Raw genomic sequence first — 21,459 nt, 5'->3', positions numbered from 1 at the left:
ACTCATAGTTAAGGTGCTTACATATTCTCGATGGCGGCCGGACAAGACACAAAAGCAAACATCCATCAGTTCCACTACATGGTGGTAAATTCCCAAGCAAACAGTCAAGTGGTCCATTAAATTAGGGATAGAAGGCAATTCCCCATAGTCCATAGTCATTCTCCAGGGCTGTCCTAGGGGTGAGGGATGACCTTGACCTCACCCTCAGCTTCCACGGAGGGCTCAGCAAGCGTTTCCTTTGGGGACTACAAGTCCCGCATCCAGGGTGCCTCAGCAAGCACTTCCCAGCTCGCAGGGCCGCAATGATCTTTGCTTTCTCCAGCCTATGCTGTTTGGGGAACTGTCCACATCTTCCCACCCCTCCACGGGGGTCCAGCTCTCCAGCATCTGCTCCTCCTGGTCTTCCTGAGACTGAGTGTTCATACGCACAAACTGCTCCACTTCCCTTTGGAGAGCTTTGGCTGGCACCGTACCCTGCTCGCTGCACCATGTGTCACGCGGGGCGGCCTGTGGGGTCTCAGCTCCTGCTCCCCACATAAGAATGCAGGATATGGGGAGGCCAAAAAGGAACACCCACAGAGCCATAGATAGGGGAGTCATACCATTATATTTTCGCTGGCGGCTGGGTTGGAGACACAGGAAGCAGGAGCCACATTGTTCGCAACCTTCACTGCTCCACTTGCTAGCTCAGCCACCATCTTCTTGCTAGCCCCCATTTGCTGCTGGCGTAGCCACGGCAGTTATATTAGTGGCCAATGGCTCACTGGTTACAGCTGATGGCCATCCAATCACAGTTAATGGCCATTTACTACCTGAACCAGCACCTTTCCACGTGAGGCCGAGAGCCTGGAAACTGCACTTCTGGCTCTGTCCCCACAGACTCCCCTATCAATGGCTCCGTGGGTGTTCCTTTTTGGCCTCACCATATCATGCGTTCTTCTGTGGGGAGCAAGACCAGAGACCCCACATGACACCCTGCATGACAGCAGCCTAAAGAGGACATCTCTGCTTAACTTTACAGAGCTTCAGTATCTACTTTAATACTGCAATGGGGGGAATTTACTTGATAACATGATGAAGGATTATTTTTATATGCGAGAGACAGTTCACCCTTCAATAATACTCAGGCCCATGATAAATTTGATTTTTATAATGGCCTATGAAAAGGCCTGGTCTCTTATGTCTCATGATTCTGTCATGCACATTAAGGGAAAAACTGACACTCAGGTACCTGTTCTTTGAGATTTGGTCTGGAGAACAAAGGAATGAACATACCAGAGTATCAGCAGATCGCTTCAGGTGTTCTGACACCTACTTAAGCTGCAGAGTCAGGCCAGCTCTTTGCTTATAGATGTGAAGTGGTGACTCTGTAAGAGGAAGGGAGGGACACCCTGAACAAACATAGTCTTCCAAATCCATTAGAGTGATCTGTTCTTGCCAGAGATGATATCCCCTAGTATTATTCTATTATTCACAGTATCAAAAAAGGAACTAGATCTAGGAACTGTATCACATTCAGGAAATTCAGATGAAAACATTTCCAGATAGTATAGCACTCACAAAGGTATTTTAAACAATAAGAGAAATTGACTCTAGTCCATGTGTATTAGTACTCTGTAATTGTATGCACTATTCCCTAATGCCCAACATCGGACATCCTCAACAATTCTATGAGAAATACTACCTATACTATCATAATTTATTTTTACAGATAAAGAAACAAAGGCTTTAAAGAGAAAGTTCATCACTGGCCTGCAGACCCACAGCTGGTAAGAGGACCTCAGGGAGTAGGACCTCAGGTCAGAGCTCTGCTCTGTACCCTGTAGCCTGTACACAGGCCACTTGAAGTATTGTTACTTCTCATGCAGTCACTGCTAAGTAGCTGCCTATGAATGGACAACACAACAAATTTTTAGAGGAGCTTCTGGTCATTACTGAAAGAGCATACCACGGTGGAACCAAAGCATTCATACCTTTTAGGACCTAGGAAGCTGCCAGTGAAGTTTCCAAGGCATTTCACAAGAAACCTGGAGCTCATTAAGTATTGGTCAATAGTTTAATATGAAGAAATGCTCAACCTCACTAACCATCAGAGAAATGCAAATAAAAACCACAATAAGATACCACCTCACCCCAGTCAAAATGGCTATCATCAATAAAGCAACAAACAACAAATGCTGGCGCGGATGTGGAGAAAAGGGAACGCTAGTGCACTGTTGGTGGGATTGCAGATTAGTGCAGCCACTATGGAAAACAGTATGGAGGTATCTCAGGAATCTGAAGATAGAACTACCCTATGATCCAGTAATTCCACTCCTAGGCATCTATCCGGAGAAATCCAAAACTCCAATTCAAAAATATGTATGCACTCCTACGTTTCTTGCAGCACTTTACACTATAGCCAAGATATGGAAACAACCGAAATGCCCATCGGTCGATGACTGGATTAAGAAGCTGTGGTCCATTTATACAATGGAGTACTACGCAGCCATAAAGAAAAAAGAAATCTTATCATTTGCAACAACATGGATGGATCTAGAGAACATTATGTTAAGTGAAATAAGTCAGAAAGAGAAAGACAAGTACCATATGATCTCACTTATATGCGGAATCTAAAGAAAAGAATATGTGTATGAACTAATCAGAAACAGTTTTGGGGACACAAAAAACCGAGAGTTGTTAGATGGGCGGGGGGGAGGGGGTTGGGGATGGAGGGAAAGGTGAAGGGATTGGGGGGCGACTGGTGACCACAGGATTGCCTCAGGGTTTTTTGAGAATTACTTTGGGGAACTTATTCAATAGTGTTTGGGGATTTTGTTGGGTGTCCGATGGACATGTGTCCTGTTTGGGAGACCACCTCAGGGATGCTGTGGATGCCTGGTCATGGCATTGTACACCAAAGGCTGGACATTAATGAATGCCAACTATAATTTTATGTGTATAATGTGATGGCTCGGTGTGAGGTCGGGGTGGTGGTGGATGGGGAGAGGGGGGTTCACAGTGTGAGGGATGTAAAAATAAAATAAAATAAAACTATAAAAAAAAAGTATTGGTCAATCGTTTAATGTGGATTCCATCGTTGCACTAATTTATTTCAAAACTAGAAATGTAACATGCAAACTTTAAGGAAAAAAAATCTTAAAGAAAAGCTGGGTCATCTAACAACCTATTTATGAATTATATATATCTCCAGACTATACCAATTTACAGAGAGCAAACTATTTCCCAAGTTTGGAGTCAATCCTCCGAGAGCGATACTAGCAAAAATCAACAGCTAATGCCTTAGGAAGCTAAAAGTCTGCTTGTAATCATGTTGACAGAGGCTTGAGAAACACCTCCAATCCAAGAGTCCTTAGTGTACCCATACGACTGGAACACTGCTAAACAGGGTCATACCCTCAATATTGGTGGCTTTCCTGGGTTTGTCCTTTATCCTCTTTCAATATCTCTCTACATACAGCACCCCAGCCCCTCCCCATGACTTTATCCACTGCCGTGGTTACACTTGCAGGCTGAAGATTCACAAATCTTGGCCTGACTGCTCTTGAGCTCTGTTTCCTCAGGATGTAAAATTGACTTCAGTATGTTCTCCTTCATCTGAAACTCATCATGCCCAAAGCTCAGACCCCTCCTAATTGTAATCACTCCTTTTTCCCAGACTCAGAAATGGCATCACGATATACCCTGCCATTTTTACTCCTCCCCCTTTTTTGCCCTCCATATTGGACAGTTCCACAAATCAGGGCAAGTCTACCTTAGATACATCTTTCAAATCCATCTTTTTCCATCTTGTTGTATACACGAACAAGATATTATATGTCTAGGCCATTGCACCACCTAACTTGTCTCCCAATATCTTGTCTCCTCCCATTTTAACATACTTTACATATACTTGTGTCATGTTGCTAAAACAAAAATTATATAATTATAAAATTATAAATTCACTGTTAATAATCAGTTGATGTGGCTGATTATTAATATAATTATTAAATTATATAATTATAAAATTATAAATTCACTGTTAATAATCAGTTGATGTGGCTTCCCTAATTGGTGGCAAGATGTTCTGAACTATTAGCTTATATAAAAGTTTCTTTACAACTGCCTTAGCTTACCTTTTTCAACTCATCTCTATCCCCCACTCCAATCATATACACTAAAGTTCATCCATAACAATCTAATCATGGATCCCTTAAAGTAGGCTGCTGATTACGAATAGGACAAGACATTATAGCAGTTTAGAAAGAGGGCTTTTCAGTTGCACTGATGTGAATTTAATCACAGATTTACGTCTTACTGATGTAATAACCTATGATCCACTCTGAGACCAATTTCCCCATGTCTCAAAAATGGGATAATGTTAGGTTATCATCAGAACTGATTAAGCGGATGTCTTAGCTATTATACTCCTCATCATCAGGTATATCTAAAACTACTATTAATGTAGAGCAAACTTTCATAGAAGAAACACTTGGTACAAATATATTATTGTTACTTAATTGATGATGTCCTAAGTCTTGTATTATTTGGTCTCCAGAGGTTATTGAAGTGATAAATAATTTGGAAAAAAAATTGAAATAGGTTTGTAGCAATTAAGAACTATAGTGTTGAGGCTCTTATAATATCCACTTTTCTATACCACTGACTTAGTAATTCACTGAGTACAGAACTCTCATATGATATGCCTTATATTATTATTTTATTTACTATGTATTGTACCTCCAAATAAACCTGAGTACAGAAATTTTATCTTACACTTCTTAACATGTCAACACTACCTAGCCCAACACAAGATTCTTGGTAGACCTTCAATAAGTATTGACGTTAGAGTGAGTTATCAGGCTAAAGATTGCTAATCCCCATGATAAATTTATGCCAAAAGTTAAATGCATGAGTTTCTGATGTTGCTGGACCATAATAGTTTTTTCAAGGGAAAAAGATTATACTTTATAGAAGGAAAAAAAATATTTTCCAGTTTCTTTTATCATACTGTGCAAAGCAAAATGCAAATTAGCATGAGCCCATGGCACACAAGTTTAAATTAGGCTTTGAGCAATTAAGTATTTTAATTACAATGTTGATAAACATGGTTCATAATAAATATGCACAAGGCTTATAAAAATGTAGGCAATATTTGACTACAAGTGAACAAGTCTGTGAGTCTGCCCTCTAGTTGGAAACCATCTCACAATGTCTCCTTGGGCAAATGTTCCTCTCCAATGTTCTGTCTCCATAAATTTAGTTTCCTCTGAGAGTCATGTTTTGGGATTCAAAAAAATCATGTTCATAAGTTATTCTGAGCTTCTTCAGTAAACTTCACATTATTGAGGATATAGATATAGCTAAAAATTGTTAGCAATTACTATGTGCCAGGCACCATTCTAAGCACTTTACACTTTCTAACCGGTTCAATCCTCACAATAATTCTGTAAGGTAGGTACTACTTTCTCCATTCTATAGATATGACAACTGAAATTTAGGGAGAAAAATTCACATGAACATGATTATACCATTGCTAAGGGGTACAGCCTGGGTTTGCTGTATCCCTGGGTGCAAATCCAGGATGTCCATTCCCATAGCCTCTGCTCTCAACCACCTTGCCTACTGCTCACATAAAGTAGAATTCAGTAAGAGCTAAGAGTTTTAGACCACGCTTTGGGAACTCAAAGGAAGGAGAAAGTACTCCCTATTAAAGTTCAGGAAAGACCTCAAGGAGACGGATGTGTAGGATTCTGATTGGCAGAGATGGAACACGCAGGACCACTACTAGTCTAATAGACTATTTTGAATAAGAACACCCAAATCAAGAAATTCTCCACTGGGACGACTAATGGACTGAACCTAACAGGATAAAACACTAGGAATGAGGATGAAGTTCAGAAACTTCAGCTGCACAGGTTTAAGATCATTGCTTCCTGGCATGAATCCAGTTTGTGTAAAAATGAAGAAATTTTGGCCAAATGCAAGGTCAATACAAGCCAACAGCATTACATGGATGCCAAGAAAACTAAATGGATCTTAAGCGGCATAAAAGTATATCATACAGAAAGGGGAGATGATTATCCTACATGCAGCAGAGCCGAATTCAGCTCTGGGCATCACATTATGTCCTTGACAGCAAGGACTGCATTCAGAGCAGGATGGATGGACAGGGACTGTCACAAAGCCAGGCCACAGGTGAAAAGTTGAAAGCACTGGAGAAATTTAGAAGGCTCGGAGGAAGCATGATCACTGTCTTCAAATATTTCAAGAACTGTCTTGGGAAGAATGATGTGTGTAGACTCACGAAACAAAAATGGAACCAATGGGAGGATAACAGACAGAACCAATGAATCTAATACTAACAGCCAGCTCTAAATTAGCTGTGGGGGTGGGGAGAGGAGGAATGTTACTGAGGTAAAAGAAGCAATCAGTAGCCAAAGGGATCTACATGTTAGCCAAAGAGATAATGCTTTTAAAAAGAATATTCATCTTGTTGAGTATGGGAGTACATAAATATTAAAGGAAAGGTATTTATAACCTAGGCTTTACAATTTTGGAAAAGTCTTTATGAGAGAAATGGTGAGACAATGGTTTAAGGAGATGGCGGGTGTGGAATCTGAGCTCGACTTTGACAGATGAATCAGTTTATAAACACAAATTAGTCAAGTAACCACCACAAAGCCAACTCTTCAGTGGACAGAACTGCAAACAGATTATTGAAAACGCTTGGTGAATCCACTTAGGGTTTAAAACATACAGTAATTCTCTATAATACACCACTTTTCAAACTTTTAACAGTTCCTGAAAGGCAATGTGATTCCTTTCCCTTCTTTTCTCCCAATAGTAACCGCTCCCCCGCCCCAACCCCCTGCCACACACACACAAAAGCAGAAGTGACAAGATTTATATATTACTAGGTAAGAGGAAGAGATACTATCTTCAAGAGAGAGTAGGTCGGAAAAGGAAGTAAAAATGGACTGAGAATAGAAAACAGGAGCCTCGTTAAAGAGGAGAAAACAGCCTCCCTGAATCATTCAAAATCCTGCAGCTACTTCCACCAAAACCTCAAAGAGTTTTCCTACTACCTCCAGAATGAAAAACAGAGAGATAAGGAATTTTCTCATTCACTGAGCATTGTGTGGGACAGAATGCCTAGGCAGGCCTGGGAGTCAAACAAACTTTCACATTCTTGCCCTGCCACTTATCGGCTATATAAACTTGGTCAAGACACATAACCACATTGTGCCTCAATTTCCTTATCTGTAAACTGTGGATAGCGACTTCTGCATGGAGTTTTTGCAGAGATTAATGACATAGTATTCCTAAAATGCCTGCACATATTCTCTAATTCCACTTCTACCATTAAACCCACAGATTTCTAGTGGTAGGTGTTTTCACAGCTCAGACACTTCTGTACTTTGGAAATTATACCAGTTCCTGAAAAAGTTCAAGATGGGTTTCTCTAATTCATTTGTTCAATTTCATAGTATTAAAAAGTAGTTTTGAAGGGATTGCAACCTCTTACTGGTAATGGATTTCCATGGATTTATCCTTTTGCAAAAAGAGATTATGCTTTAGGGTATTTTGTTTTGTAACTGAAGAAGCCGTGGGGGAGGAGGAGGAAGAGGAGGAGCTGCCACTTCCAGGGATAGATTGAGAGATAAATCCTGTAGTATTTTAACTAAAATGTACTAGAAGATTCATATACACTGAATAATTTGAGGCTGGCAAAGAATAAAGCGAAAGACAACAAACGTTTAGTATGCTATTATTTAAAAAGAATCTTTTGAGGTGAACGTTTGGCCTCCATTTTAGTAATATTTCTACAAAGCACCCTGCCCTGAATATTCATGCTGTTCCTGTGGATGTCCCATACCAGTGCTGAAGGTACCTCAGTAACCAGTTCAGGCTTTCCTGTAAACTCTGCCTTCTGCACGCAGAATTACCCTGTGGTTACTGCCTCCATTTCTCCAGCAATCCTTTCGAAGTTTATGGAAGCACTATTTGGAACAAGCTCTGAAAGTCGTGGAACAAGAAAAAAAATGGTGAAATACCTCTATTATCATCTGCTGATTCCGGAAATTTCAGGTAGTTAAATACCACTTCAATACACAAGTAACTAAAATATTGTGACTTCCGTCTTTTTAGGCAAAAAATAATACACCTTTCTTAACCCCGATAGTGATTTTTGTGAAGCACTAGGTTAGTTTCTTGGAAACTAAACTACGGTGACTTACAGCTAAGCAGAAAATATCTTTTACATGTCTGACTCCAATTTTACTCTGTGTATTCATACCAGAAAGAAAAAAGTTTAAATCGTCATGTTCATTTAGTTAAATACATCTGACATATGGAGAATTACTTACATCAATCTTCATAGCTCTCAGAGACAAGAGTTGTTTACTCTGCTCACTTACAAACCCTGTGTTTGTTTGGTATCTGAGCTTTGTAAACCTATCATTTATTCATCACTAAAGTTACCTAGCAATGAATGTTCATCTAATCAGCACTTACGTTGTCCAAACACTCCTCTCAATAGTTTTCTTTCTTTGTTTTCTCCTTAAATAATCCACAGGCTTCTCTATCACTAAGAAATAATTCCCTTTTCTCAATCCCTCTTTCCTTCTGTTCATATCAGCACTTGGGTGGTTGTTCCAGGTTCAATCTTCTCTCTGTGAATGGTCTTATCACCAGGTCACAGGACACCTTCAGAGAGTGCTGGTTTACTCTGTCTCCCAAGACAGTGTTGAACTGCTTCCCTGCACGTTTACTGTAATAATACTGCACATCTTGACTGAGCTGCTTTCTTCCACTGCTTTTGGAAAGTTTCCAGGCAGGGTCTGTTTACGTCAGCAAGACTGATTCATAACACCACCTCTGGGGTTTAAAACAGGCTTTGAAACACATTCCTGTGCTCAGCTCAGCTGGGGTCAGGAGGAGGCCTTCCAGTAAATCTGCTACTTCGCTTTGTCATTCTACTTATTGCAGAGGGGCTCTGATTTCTTTTTAGATCATCTCATAAGCTTATTTTCTTCCTAAAATTTTTGCCTGAACCGTGGCTAAGAGAGTTTTGCATTATTATACCTGTTATCTTCAGAATTCTTAATCTCTAAGTGTTGTTCTGTTTTTCATCTAATTTTTTTCTTCACCTTTAGGATCATAAAGTCTTTTATTTATATTTTCAAATGTAAACACAAGTCTTATCTTGTTAAATCTGCCTTTGATTAGCACAGTTGCTATTTAATTAATCCCTTGGTTAGAGTTTAACAAAAGTCTTACAAAATTTGTAAAAGGCAGGACATATACAAAGGAGGCAGGGCAGTGATTATACACAGAACTTTAGGGGCCTTCAAAATGAAACTGTAGAATGCGCAACTGAGAAACAATTTCTAAATATAATGCAAATTCTTTATGACTTACAAGATTTAAAGTTAAAGAAACTCACCCTATTTGGTAATAATCATCAAAGTACATAAGTGTTAAATTATTTTCACAAACAAATGAGCACATCAAAGATATTGCCACATCCTAGACATCATGCTGGAAATTTATACCCTATCATGGAACTTGGTTTTGCTTACCACCTTCTGAAATCTGAGATTAAACTAAAAGAAAAAAAAAGAGATCTCTTACCCTCCACCCCAAACACACTATACAAAAAAGCAATATTTCATCTAAGTAGGCTTTCTTATCATGCTTTAATTTCAAAAGAAGGGGCAACAGCTAAAGTAGCCATGCCCTTTGATTATAAAATACACTAGTAAAACAATTTAAAAACAATAAAGAAACTATAAACACAGTTGCAAAATGTAAAGATGATGGTACTTAACTAAAAAGAACCCAGAATGCTCTAAGGCAAATGATTCTCATCTAATTTAAAGGAAACAAAATTCAAATATGCAACAAAACTACCCTTCCTAACATGCCCCCTTCCCTCGGAGAGAGAATACAAAGGACAAAAGCAAGAATTCAAAGAAAATAAAGACAAATAAGGAGTTATTGACAAAGTGACTGAACGGATAACAGTATTCTAAAAATTAAACACGAAAGGTTAATTGATATTATGGAAACCTTTCTGAGAAGAGCAAGCCATTTGTGTTTCTTGAGCTTGACATTGCTTGCCATGAATCAGACGAATCATGGCTTCAAGAGAATGCTCTAACACAGGTGCCAGTTTCTCAAAGAGGCACATAAGGGAAGAGTAGGCAGAAGCCGGGAAAAGAACAGAAGTGGACACATGAAGGTAAGACAAATCCCCAGGCAGAATTATTTTCTGTAGGGCAGACACATAAGGAGAACTGCCTCTCCACTCACCTGTTTTCTCTAGGACCAGAGCAACAAACAGCCACTTCGGTCTAGTTGGTGCCCTTTGTCCCAGTACGGAAAACAAGAGGAAGAGCTTGGTAGCCTTACCAGAGAAATACATTAATTCCATTCAAGAGTGGAAGAGCTTGCTTAGGTAATGGAGTCTACTTCAACAGATGTTTCTAAAATTAGGTAATTACATGGAAAGAATGGATTTGGTAGTTTTAAGACTCCAGCTCAAAAACAGGAATTGGAATCAAAATACTTCTTTGCTATATCTATTAAGATCCCATTTTAACTAGTCTTCCCAAATTAGTAACAGGGCTTATATACTTTCTGTTTTTGACTTTGAGAGATTTACATTTACACTATAACAAAAATCTTCTTTGAAAGGTTAAAAAATTGCAATTTCTTATCACTTAACATTATGTACTTATTATCTACTAATCATATTAAAAGTCCCACCTATATATTCACTTAAAAATTGATTTATTTAAAAAACCTGTAGCAACTATTTGTTATCATCTTTCCTCCTTGAAATAAAAGAGAAAACTAGACTGCAGAAAGAAGTCTGCAGCCGAAGTTATTGATTTAGGAAGTGCTCTGAACCTTACCTCTTACTAGTAGGTGAAGTCTTCAGGGATGGAATTCTTAAGGGAGAAGCACAAAACATGTCTGTGACCCTGTGTCCTCATGGCCCAGAGGTGGGGATGCCATCCTCTGGCCCACATTCACCACCCCACAGACTGAGTGCTGCCTCCACCTCCAGGAGGACAGTGCTGGCTGCCTCCAGCCCTGCAGGGCCAGAGAAACACAGGCAATGGAGTTTCTTATCTAAGTGGAGAGCTAATTCCCACTGCACGGGAGCTATTTACAGAGGTGGTGCCTGCAGGACCAACGCGGCCTCCAACCCTTCCTGTTTGTGTTCTAGCTCAAATTTTCATCCACTTCCTAAGGAAGACTATGAAGTGTAATAAGCTTGGAGAAGGCCGAGATTTATGAAAATAGTATGCAAGATCGATTTTTAGAAATAGTTTTTCCCTTTCCTTCTTTTCTCCGCAAGCAGATATGAGGCTTTAAAAGTACTTGAAAAGCCAAAAGCAGAACATGTTGTGGTTTGGTAAAAGCTTTTCTACTCCTGAAAGATTTTTAACCTGAAATGTAGAAAGAAAAATATTTGCGGGTGATTAATCCAATATATATTAAATAATAATGCAGAAAGAAGAAACACGAGACTTTATGCAAGGGTTTAATTAGAAAAACCTTTGCCATTTACTAGCTTCAATTAAAGAAATTCACCCAATCTCTCTGGGCCTCACTTAAGAAATTGACCTCATCTCTCTGGGACTCAGCTTCTTTGTCTGAATAATTGGGGTAAGTAACATGTATTTTACATGTGTATTGTGAGAACTACATAAGATGACTATAAAGACCTGATACTTCGCCTTATATAAAAGTCAGACCATTTCGTCATTACATCATGATATCCAAATTCCCAGCTGCTGTTACCTAACATCAGGCATTAATAGCTAGATAAAAAGAGCAAATACATCTCCATTCTCCTTTCCAAAATTATATATATGCATTTGTTTGTTTGTGTATTGTCTGACTTCCCCATTGGCATGAGGGCTATAGGAGGGCCAGAGACCTCGTTGGTAATGCTGATTTAACATATCGCCAGTACCAAGAACAGCTCTAGCATATATTAACATGCAATACGCAATAAGTTTTGTTAAATAGATGAATAGATGAATTCATAATTTCCAACAAAATCAAGCACAATGCTCTATACATAGTAAGCCTGCAACAAATACTTACTGAATTAGTGAATGCACCATAAGTTTTTCTACAGAAAAACATCCCAGGAATATTCAGTGTAAGAGAACTTGAAGACAAGTTGCAGCTCTCAAAAACATTTGAGATAAATATGACTATGTTTTGTTTGATCATCCTGTTCAAATATATTATTAAGGCGGTTAATGTACAAACATCTTACAGCATGGATATTAGGTACAATATTCAATATGCATAATTCACTGAAAAAAAATTAACTTAGTTTAGAATGTAACTAAAATCTTTCCTCAGGCCTATTTCTGTTAAAAATGAAAACTATCTTCTGGTGTCCTGTAAGTCCTAGCTTAGTGGCAGTGGGATTTGATAAGGACTCATTGATTTTTTTTAAGAGCATTACCCAGACAAGGATAAAGATGTGTGGTCCCTTGTGGTTCTTATGATCCAACTACTAATGGTTAATCTAACATAATGTACCAGGAGACAGGACAGTTTCAGGGAGCTGAAACAACAGATTTTGTTTTCAGCCTTCACATTGCTGTTGTCTGAATCCAGTTCAGGCAAGTTCAGGCCACTAAAGACTAAAATCAATTTATTGATGGCTACTCATTAATCTATTATGTATATAGAAGAAATAGACTTTAGTGGATATTTGTCCACTTCACAAAATTACCAACAGAGGAAAGATCTTGGATCTTAATAGATCATGTGAAACGTAATTCCCTCTTACTTCTAAGGATTTCTCTTGCTTTGCTTGAGAAACAGGAACTTCCACACTTCTCTTCCTTTCCTCTCTTCCCTCTGTCTTGGCTTCCACTTTATAGAAAGAATAAGAGCTCTCCTACTACAGATCTTTTCGCCAGCATTAAAAATGGGAAAAAAAGATTTAAAGGTGCTCACTCTGAATGAAGTCGTTTTAGTTCCAAAATATGAGGAAGCATTTCATAATCACAAAGCTGAAAGTTCTATAGCTTTTGGCCAATGAAAAAGAATCTTTGAAGAACAGAGAGTGGTGATCAAATAGAAACAGAATGTACTGCCTTTAGCAAGTATCTATTCTCTCTGTTTTTCTGAGCTCAGTTTCAGACACCGTGAAGATGTTTTTTTGCCATATCCTTCCTCCTCCTTCTCCTCTCATGCAGTCTCCCCAATACTAGAGGCATTTTTAACTGAGTAATTAAATGTTCTAAAGAAGTTTTGAAAAGAGACTTTTGACAGTTTTCAGCAGCAAGACATTCTTATCTTACATGTAACCTCTGGCCTAACAAATACCAGTTTACATGGAGTTTGTGAGTTCAGCTATGAGATTTATCAGATGTGGCTTAAATGCCTCCTGGGACATGCACATTTGACCCTGAGAGAGGGGACGAACTGTGGACACTGTCATCCAATAGTCAAGTTTCTTCTTCATCTAATGTAAGAATTCTAAGCACACACCCAGAAGCTCTGACATCCTCTCCTGGGGATTCTGACACACCTGCCCACTATTTCCTGGATTAATAGCTTTACTGCCCTGGTTAATGACAGACTTAATCAAGATATCACTGTGTACTTGGTTAAAAAATAAAAAGACAACTCCAAGTTACTGATTACAGGGTCTTTTTGTGCTATTTCTATCATTATTTCAGACCATATATCTGATTTTAATAGACGTTTATCTAATACTACAGAAAACATAAAAATCAATCTTGTAAGAGAAGACAATTTACAGGCATGACTAAAAGGAGCTAATATCATAGAATATATTATCCCAAAACCTGCCATTACTAGGTATGTACACTGCACAACAGAATAATGAATTTCTCCTTTTTGCCACCTGTTTTTTTTTTATAGATGGACAGTTGATTTCCTGTCAGCTGACTCTAGTAACTATGATTACTTAGGAATAAAATAAGTAAAACAAAATTACAATGAAAGGTTAATTTTATTGATGAGGATGTACTGGGATAGAAAGTTAATTCTAAGTGTTTAGGGCTATTTCTTTTCCAAAATGAGAAACAAAGGAAGTAATTTTTCTCCCTCTTTTTCTCCTTTTCAACTTGCTGTGGGCATCTTGTGAAGTACGGGATTCCTATTCTCAATCAATTCATGAACTGGTAAGACAGGTATAGCAATAACTAGTACAAAGGTAATGTGTAGTAAAGGGGGAAGTATAGCCTAATATCAAGAGTGCAGGGCACGAAGTGAGAAGGACATAGGTTCTGGGTTTGCCACGTCCACACTGTGTGATCTTAGAAAAACTTCTTAATCCCTCTAAGCCTTGCTTTCCTCGTGGGTAAAAGGAAGAACATAGTACTAGTACGTGCCTCATTGGGGCATGGTGAAAATTAAATAAATTTATGAGTGCCTGGCTTTTGGAAGTCCTCTATAAATAGATTGATGCAGAAGAAAAATATTAAAAGAAATACTTAAATTGCCACAGACATTTAAAGGAGAAAAAAAAATCCATAAGTAAAATAAGAGACAGAATTTTCCAACCAGGTGTCACACAGGGTGTTAGGCAGGGTCTCAGCTCCTGCTCCCCACATAAGAACGCAGGAAATGGTGAGGCCAAAAAGGAACACCCATGGAGCCATAGGTAGGGGAGTCATACCCTACAGTCTCGCTGACGGCTGGGTTGGAGATACAGGAAGCACGATCTGCAACCTGCCGTCTGCTTTTCTACCAACCAACCCCACTTGCTAGCTGCAATCCACGCTTGCTAGCTCAGCCACCATCTTCTCCCTAGCCCCCATTTTACTGCTAGTGTAGCCACCACAGTTATATTAGTGGCCAATGATTATAGTGACGGCCAACTAGCCACAGCTGATGGCCACCCAATCACAGTTGTTGGCCATTTACTACCTGAGCCAGCACCTTTCCTCGTGAGGCCGAGATCCTGGAAACTGAACTCCTAGCTCTGTCCCCACATCTGGAAACTGCTCTCTTGGAGTAGTGTGAATGTAGAGGCTATCCTTGATGTATATCCCTTAAGTGTGAAAGATGATTGAGGAAAGAGTACCGGGAAAAAAGAGGGGCCACAGCCACCCCTACTCGCCCAGTTACCATACCCCCTTCCTTTTTGGGATGCCCAAACAAGGTCCTATGTCTAATCTCAGCCTGTTCCAATCCAGAGCACAGCAAATGGCCTTGAAGTCTCTTCTCTCCTTCCCACAAAATTCCTTCTCTCTCAACACCAAAGATGGTCTCAAAGACTACCTTAGTATCAAGGAGATAAAAATCAGAACATTCATAAAAACGAAAACTTTTTCTGGCCATAGGTTCAAATTCTGGATTAGACACCACCATAAAGAACCTGAAAACAGGATAAAATATGTGAAAAACTGTTTAGATATTAGACTAAAGGAAGCACAAAATGTGATCCCTAAGAGAGGGGAAACATCTGTGGTGAGTTCTGCAGTTAACCAGCTTTCAGCCTGAATGCACACTCTGGACTGGCGGTGCAGTGAAAGGAAACCCAAAAACACGGGTCTCCCCGAGTTAAAAGGACACAGAACAGAGCTCATTGAAGCTAAGGCACATGGAATTTGCTAGAAGTAAATACAGGAAGGACCTATGCAGACAAAGAGCTCAAGAAATTGATATCGGGGCTTCCTTGAGTTTGTTGCTAACTATTAAGTCACACATGCACAGGATCAACTTCAGAATGATGGGCAAAAACCAAATGAAGATCTATATATAAGTCAAATGATTTCCAGATCTGCCAAAGAGCAAGTCTTTGTTGAGCACCTGGGGCTTTAGGTCACAACACCAGAAAATTCTTTAGTACAATGACACTTTAAAGTGTCACTTTAGTAGTATGGCTAAATCGGCCGGAGAGCAAAGGCGATTCTAGAGTTGGCTTAGCAAACCTTTTAACAGAAAGACACTGAACTCTAAGAAACAAAAAAAATCACAGGTCTATCACAATAAAAAATTATGACACATGCAAAAAAGCAAGAAAATGAGACAGAAACAGACGCAGAAATGACACAGCTGAAAAATTAGCACAAAAAGACAATTATTAGCTCAATATACTTAAGGATTTAAAAGAAAGTTATGAGGAAGTTGTGGGGACAGAGCCCCAGAAAGCAGTTTCCAGGCTCTTGGCCTCACGAGGAAGGGTGCTGGCTCGGGTAGTAAATGGCCATCAACTGTGGCTAGTTGGCCGTCAGCTGAACCAGTGAGCCATTGGGCACTAATATAACTGCTGTGGCTACGCTAACAGAAAAATGGGGGCTAGCAAGAAGATGGTGGCTGAGCTGACAAGTGTGGATTGCAGTTAAGACAGCGGGTTGCGGACAGTGTGGCTCCTGCTTCCTGTGTGTCGTGCAGGGTGTTATGCGGGGAGTCACGCAGGGTCTATGGTCCCGCTCCCCACATAAAAACGCAGGATATGGTGAGGCCAAAAAGGAACACCCACGGAGCCATAAGTAGGGTAGTCATATCACTATATTCTCGCTGGCGGCATCTGCCTCTCTGCAATCCGCTCCTGCTAGTTCAGCCACCATCTTCTTGCTAGCCCCCATTATTTTCTTGCTAGCGTAGCCACGACAGTTATATTAGTGGCCAATGGCTCACTGGTTATAGCTGACGACCAACTAGCCACAGCTGATGCCCATCCAATCACAGTTGATGACTATTTACTACCTGAGCCAGCACCTTTCCACGTGAGGCCGAGAGCCTGGAAACTGCTTTCTGGGGCTTTGTCCCCAAACTGTGTCTCCAACCCAGCCGCCAGCGAGAATATAGTGGTGTGACTCCCCTATTTGAGTCTCCGTGGGTGTTCCTTTTTGGCGTCACCATATCCTGTGTTCTTATGTGGGGAGCGGGAGCAGAGAACCCGCAGGCTGACCCGCACGACACATGGCGCAGCAAGCAGGGTACGGTGTCGGCCAAAACTCTCTGGAATATACTGGAGCAGTTTGTGTGTATGAACACTCAGTCTCAGGAAGACCAGGAGGAGTAGGTGCTGGAGAGCTGGATCCCCGTGGAGGGGTGGGAAGACGTGGATGGTTCCCCAACCAGCATAGGCCAAAGAAAGCGAAGGTCACTGTGGCCCTGTGGGCTGGGAAGTGCTTGCTGATGCAGCCCGGATGCTGGATTTGTCCCAGGAGGAAATGCTTTCTGAGTCCTTCATGGGAGCTAAGGGGTAGGTAAAAGTCATCCCTCACCCCCAGGACAGCCCTGGCGAATGACTATGGAATATGGGGAATTGCATTCTATCCCTAATTTAATGGACCACTTGACTGTCTGTTTGGGAACGTATCATCATATAGTGGAACTGGAGATGTTTTCTTTTGTCTCGACAGGCCGCCATCGAGAACATGTGAGAGGCACTGGCTGTGTCCTGGAAGTCTGACTGTGCACAGAAGTACTGGTGGTGCCCTGAGAAACCCTGGCTGTGCCCAGAGAGCCTGGCTGTGTCCAGGATATTGCATTCACCTCCAGGCTCCTCGCACAGGGCCCCTCGTGGAAGACGCTTGTCATGTAGATTGTGAGGCGAGACCCTGTAGGGGTGGAGTGTGGGGACAGAGCCAGGAGTGTAGTTTCCAGGCTCTCAGCTTCACGTGGAAAGGTGCTGGCTCAGGTAGTAAATGGCCATCAACTGTGATTGGATGGGCATCAGCTGTGGCTAGTTGGCCGTCAGCTGTAACCAGTGAGCCATTGGCCACTAATATAACTGCCATGGCTACGCTAGCAGAAAAGAATGGGGGGCTAGCAAGAAGATGGTGGCTGACAAGTGTGGATTGCAGTTAAGACAGCGGGTTGCGGACAGTGTGGCTCCTGCTTCCTGTGTGTCGTGCAGGGTGTTATGCGGGGAGTCACGCAGGGTCTATGGTCCCGCTCCCCACATAAAAACGCAGGATATGGTGAGGCCAAAAAGGAACACCCACGGAGCCATAAGTAGGGTAGTCATATCACTATATTCTCGCTGGCGGCATCTGCCTCTCTGCAATCCGCTCCTGCTAGTTCAGCCACCATCTTCTTGCTAGCCCCCATTATTTTCTTGCTAGCGTAGCCACGACAGTTATATTAGTGGCCAATGGCTCACTGGTTATAGCTGACGACCAACTAGCCACAGCTGATGCCCATCCAATCACAGTTGATGACTATTTACTACCTGAGCCAGCACCTTTCCACGTGAGGCCGAGAGCCTGGAAACTGCTTTCTGGGGCTTTGTCCCCAAACTGTGTCTCCAACCCAGCCGCCAGCGAGAATATAGTGGTGTGACTCCCCTATTTGAGTCTCCGTGGGTGTTCCTTTTTGGCGTCACCATATCCTGTGTTCTTATGTGGGGAGCGGGAGCAGAGAACCCGCAGGCTGACCCGCACGACACATGGCGCAGCAAGCAGGGTACGGTGTCGGCCAAAACTCTCTGGAATATACTGGAGCAGTTTGTGTGTATGAACACTCAGTCTCAGGAAGACCAGGAGGAGTAGGTGCTGGAGAGCTGGATCCCCGTGGAGGGGTGGGAAGACGTGGATGGTTCCCCAACCAGCATAGGCCAAAGAAAGCGAAGGTCACTGTGGCCCTGTGGGCTGGGAAGTGCTTGCTGATGCAGCCCGGATGCTGGATTTGTCCCAGGAGGAAATGCTTTCTGAGTCCTTCATGGGAGCTAAGGGGTAGGTAAAAGTCATCCCTCACCCCCAGGACAGCCCTGGCGAATGACTATGGAATATGGGGAATTGCATTCTATCCCTAATTTAATGGACCACTTGACTGTCTGTTTGGGAACGTATCATCATATAGTGGAACTGGAGATGTTTTCTTTTGTCTCGACAGGCCGCCATCGAGAACATGTGAGAGGCACTGGCTGTGTCCTGGAAGTCTGACTGTGCACAGAAGTACTGGTGGTGCCCTGAGAAACCCTGGCTGTGCCCAGAGAGCCTGGCTGTGTCCAGGATATTGCATTCACCTCCAGGCTCCTCGCACAGGGCCCCTCGTGGAAGACGCTTGTCATGTAGATTGTGAGGCGAGACCCTGTAGGGGTGGAGTGTGGGGACAGAGCCAGGAGTGTAGTTTCCAGGCTCTCAGCTTCACGTGGAAAGGTGCTGGCTCAGGTAGTAAATGGCCATCAACTGTGATTGGATGGGCATCAGTTGTGGCTAGTTGGCCGTCAGCTGTAACCAGTGAGCCATTGGCCACTAATATAACTGCCATGGCTACGCTAGCAGAAAAGAATGGGGGGCTAGCAAGAAGATGGTGGCTGACAAGCGTGGATTGCAGTTAGGATGACAGGTTGCGGACAGTGTGGCTCCTGCTTCCTGTGTCTCCAACCCAGCCGCCAGCAAGAATATAGTGGTGTGACTCCCTTATCTTTGGCTCCGTGAGTGTTCCTTTTTGGCCACACCATATCCTGCATTCCTATGTGGGGAGCGGGACCGGAGACCCCACAGGCCGCCCTGCATGACAGAAGTAAATGGAAGATTAAAAAAAAATGAGACTTTATAGTGATAAAAAAATATATGAAATGAAAACCATACTAGATGGCATTATCAGGACATTAATTAACTGCAGAAGAAGAGACCAATAAATTCAAAGACAAAACAATATAGAAAATACCTTACATGTCCATTATATATCATTTTTAAAAAAATTGTATGTCAGTTATATCTCAATAATAAAAAGGAAATGCCCAAACTGAAACACACAGAGAAAAAAAGGATGAAAGAAATGAACAGAGTCTCAGTGACCTGTGGGACAACATCAAGTAATCTAACATATGTGTTATTGGAGTCCTGAAATGGGGACTGGGGGAGAAAAATAATATTAAAAAATGATGGCTGAAATGTGTCCAAATTTGATGAAAACTGTAAGCCAGAGATCCAAGAAACTCAATGAACCCTAACAAAGATAAAACAAAGAAAACCATAGCCAGACATATCATGATGCAATTGCTGAAACACAGAGATAAAGAGAAAATACCAAAAACAGCAGAGTGGAAAAAAAACAGACATATTATGTACAGAAGAGTCATGATAAGAATGACTGCAAACTTCTCATACAAACAACACAAGCAAAAGGCAGTAGAATGACATCTTTCAAGTACTGAAAGAAAAAGGTCAACGTAGAATTCTATATCCAGTGAAAATATCCTTCAAAAACAAACTCTAAATAAATACTATCTTTGACAAACAAAAGCACAGAGAATTCATGGCCAGCAGATCTGCACTACAAGAAATGTTAGAGTAAGTTTGTCAAGAAGAAAGAAAATAATACCAGATGGAAACTTGGACCTGCACAAAAGAATAAAAGTGTGGGAATTTGTAAATATGTGGGCACATAGAAAAGAAAGTATTTCTTTATTTTTTTATTTCTTTAAAATAAAATTAACTGTTTAAAACAAAAATAACAATGCATTGTAAAGTTTTTGACATATGTAAAATGTATGACAACAATACCACAAAGGACAGTACGGAGAAAATGAAAGCATAAAGTAAAAAGGTTCTTACATTATATATAAAGTAATATATTACTTGAAGGAAGGATGTGATAACATAAAGTGGCATATTGTAAACTCTGGAATGACCACTAAAAATAATCAATAAAAAGCTATATTATATATATTATAAGAGTGGAGATAAAATGGAATACTAAAAAAAAAAAAAAAAAAAAAAAAAAAAACAAAACCTTAACTAACTCAAAAGAAGGCCAAGAAAGAGAAAGAAAAGGGGAGGAGAACAGATGGGATAAATTGAAAACATATTGCAAGATTGTAGACTAAACCCAGCCCTATATGTTTCCTGCAAGAAACACACTTTAATTGTAAAGACACAGAGTAAAAAGTAAAAGGATGCCCTAAGTGTACCATGTAAACATTAATCATAAGAAAGCTTGCATGATCATATTCAGACAAAGCAAACTTCTGTGTCAGTTTGGGTCCTGGGGGAAGCAGATGTCAAGAACTAAATCAGAAGGTCAGGAGATTTATTGGAGGAAACACTAATGAAAGATAAAAGGGAGAGGGAGCATGATTGGGCAAGGAATGGGCTTCAGACATGAATGCAGATTGTGAAAGAGGAAAAGAAAGATTTGAGTTGGATGAGCCTCAGACTACTACAGTGCAGGTCTAGGAGAGTCTCAGCCAGGCTAATGGGAAGTCCCCAGCAGACATTGCCCATTGGGCAGAAATGGGCCAGCTCTAGTTTCACCTTGTGCTCAGTTGTGGGCTGGAGGTATCCTGCTGAGAGCATAGCCACAGTGCGATTATATGGTAGATCCTAGAAGTGTGGCAGCTGAAAATATAGGCTAAGTATACTACTTTTTGGAAATGAGGTCTGAATAGCACAACTCTATGGCTGCCACAACTTTAGAATAAAAGATATGACCAAAGACAAAGAACGATATTTCTTAATGATAAAAAACTAATTTCATAAAGAGGACCTAACAACCTTACAT

At 40.9% G+C, this 21,459-nt stretch overlaps 1 protein-coding gene across 19 annotated transcripts in view; it reads right to left on the bottom strand.

The window, feature by feature from the left end:
* ARHGAP28 (Rho GTPase activating protein 28) overlaps window positions 1-21,459 on the bottom strand; it is a 193,442-nt gene that overhangs the window by 124,054 nt on the left and 47,929 nt on the right. For 4 of the 19 annotated variants that reach the window (XM_081078574.1, XM_081078564.1, XM_081078559.1 and 1 more), the window contains exons 1-2: window positions 10,902-11,134; window positions 1,276-1,367 (exon numbers count right to left, since the gene is read on the bottom strand). The exons of 3 other annotated variants lie outside the window; for them this stretch is intronic. Coding sequence is in view for 4 of the 16 variants with exons in the window: in XM_081078571.1 (XP_080934697.1) it covers window positions 10,902-10,960 (59 nt within the window). In the remaining 12 variants the exon portion in view is untranslated. Of the gene's footprint in view, window positions 1-1,275; window positions 1,368-10,296; window positions 10,459-10,901; window positions 11,217-21,459 lie in introns of those variants that run through there. 12 more of the 19 variants (XM_081078576.1, XM_081078566.1, XM_081078573.1 and 9 more) reach the window with 10 other exon arrangements.

Source organism: Rhinolophus hipposideros (genome assembly GCF_964194185.1).
Source record: "Rhinolophus hipposideros genome assembly, chromosome: 17".
Taxonomy (NCBI): domain Eukaryota; kingdom Metazoa; phylum Chordata; class Mammalia; order Chiroptera; family Rhinolophidae; genus Rhinolophus; species Rhinolophus hipposideros.
Note: the sequence above shows the minus strand (reverse complement) of the source record. Positions and strands in the feature narration are given on the sequence as shown.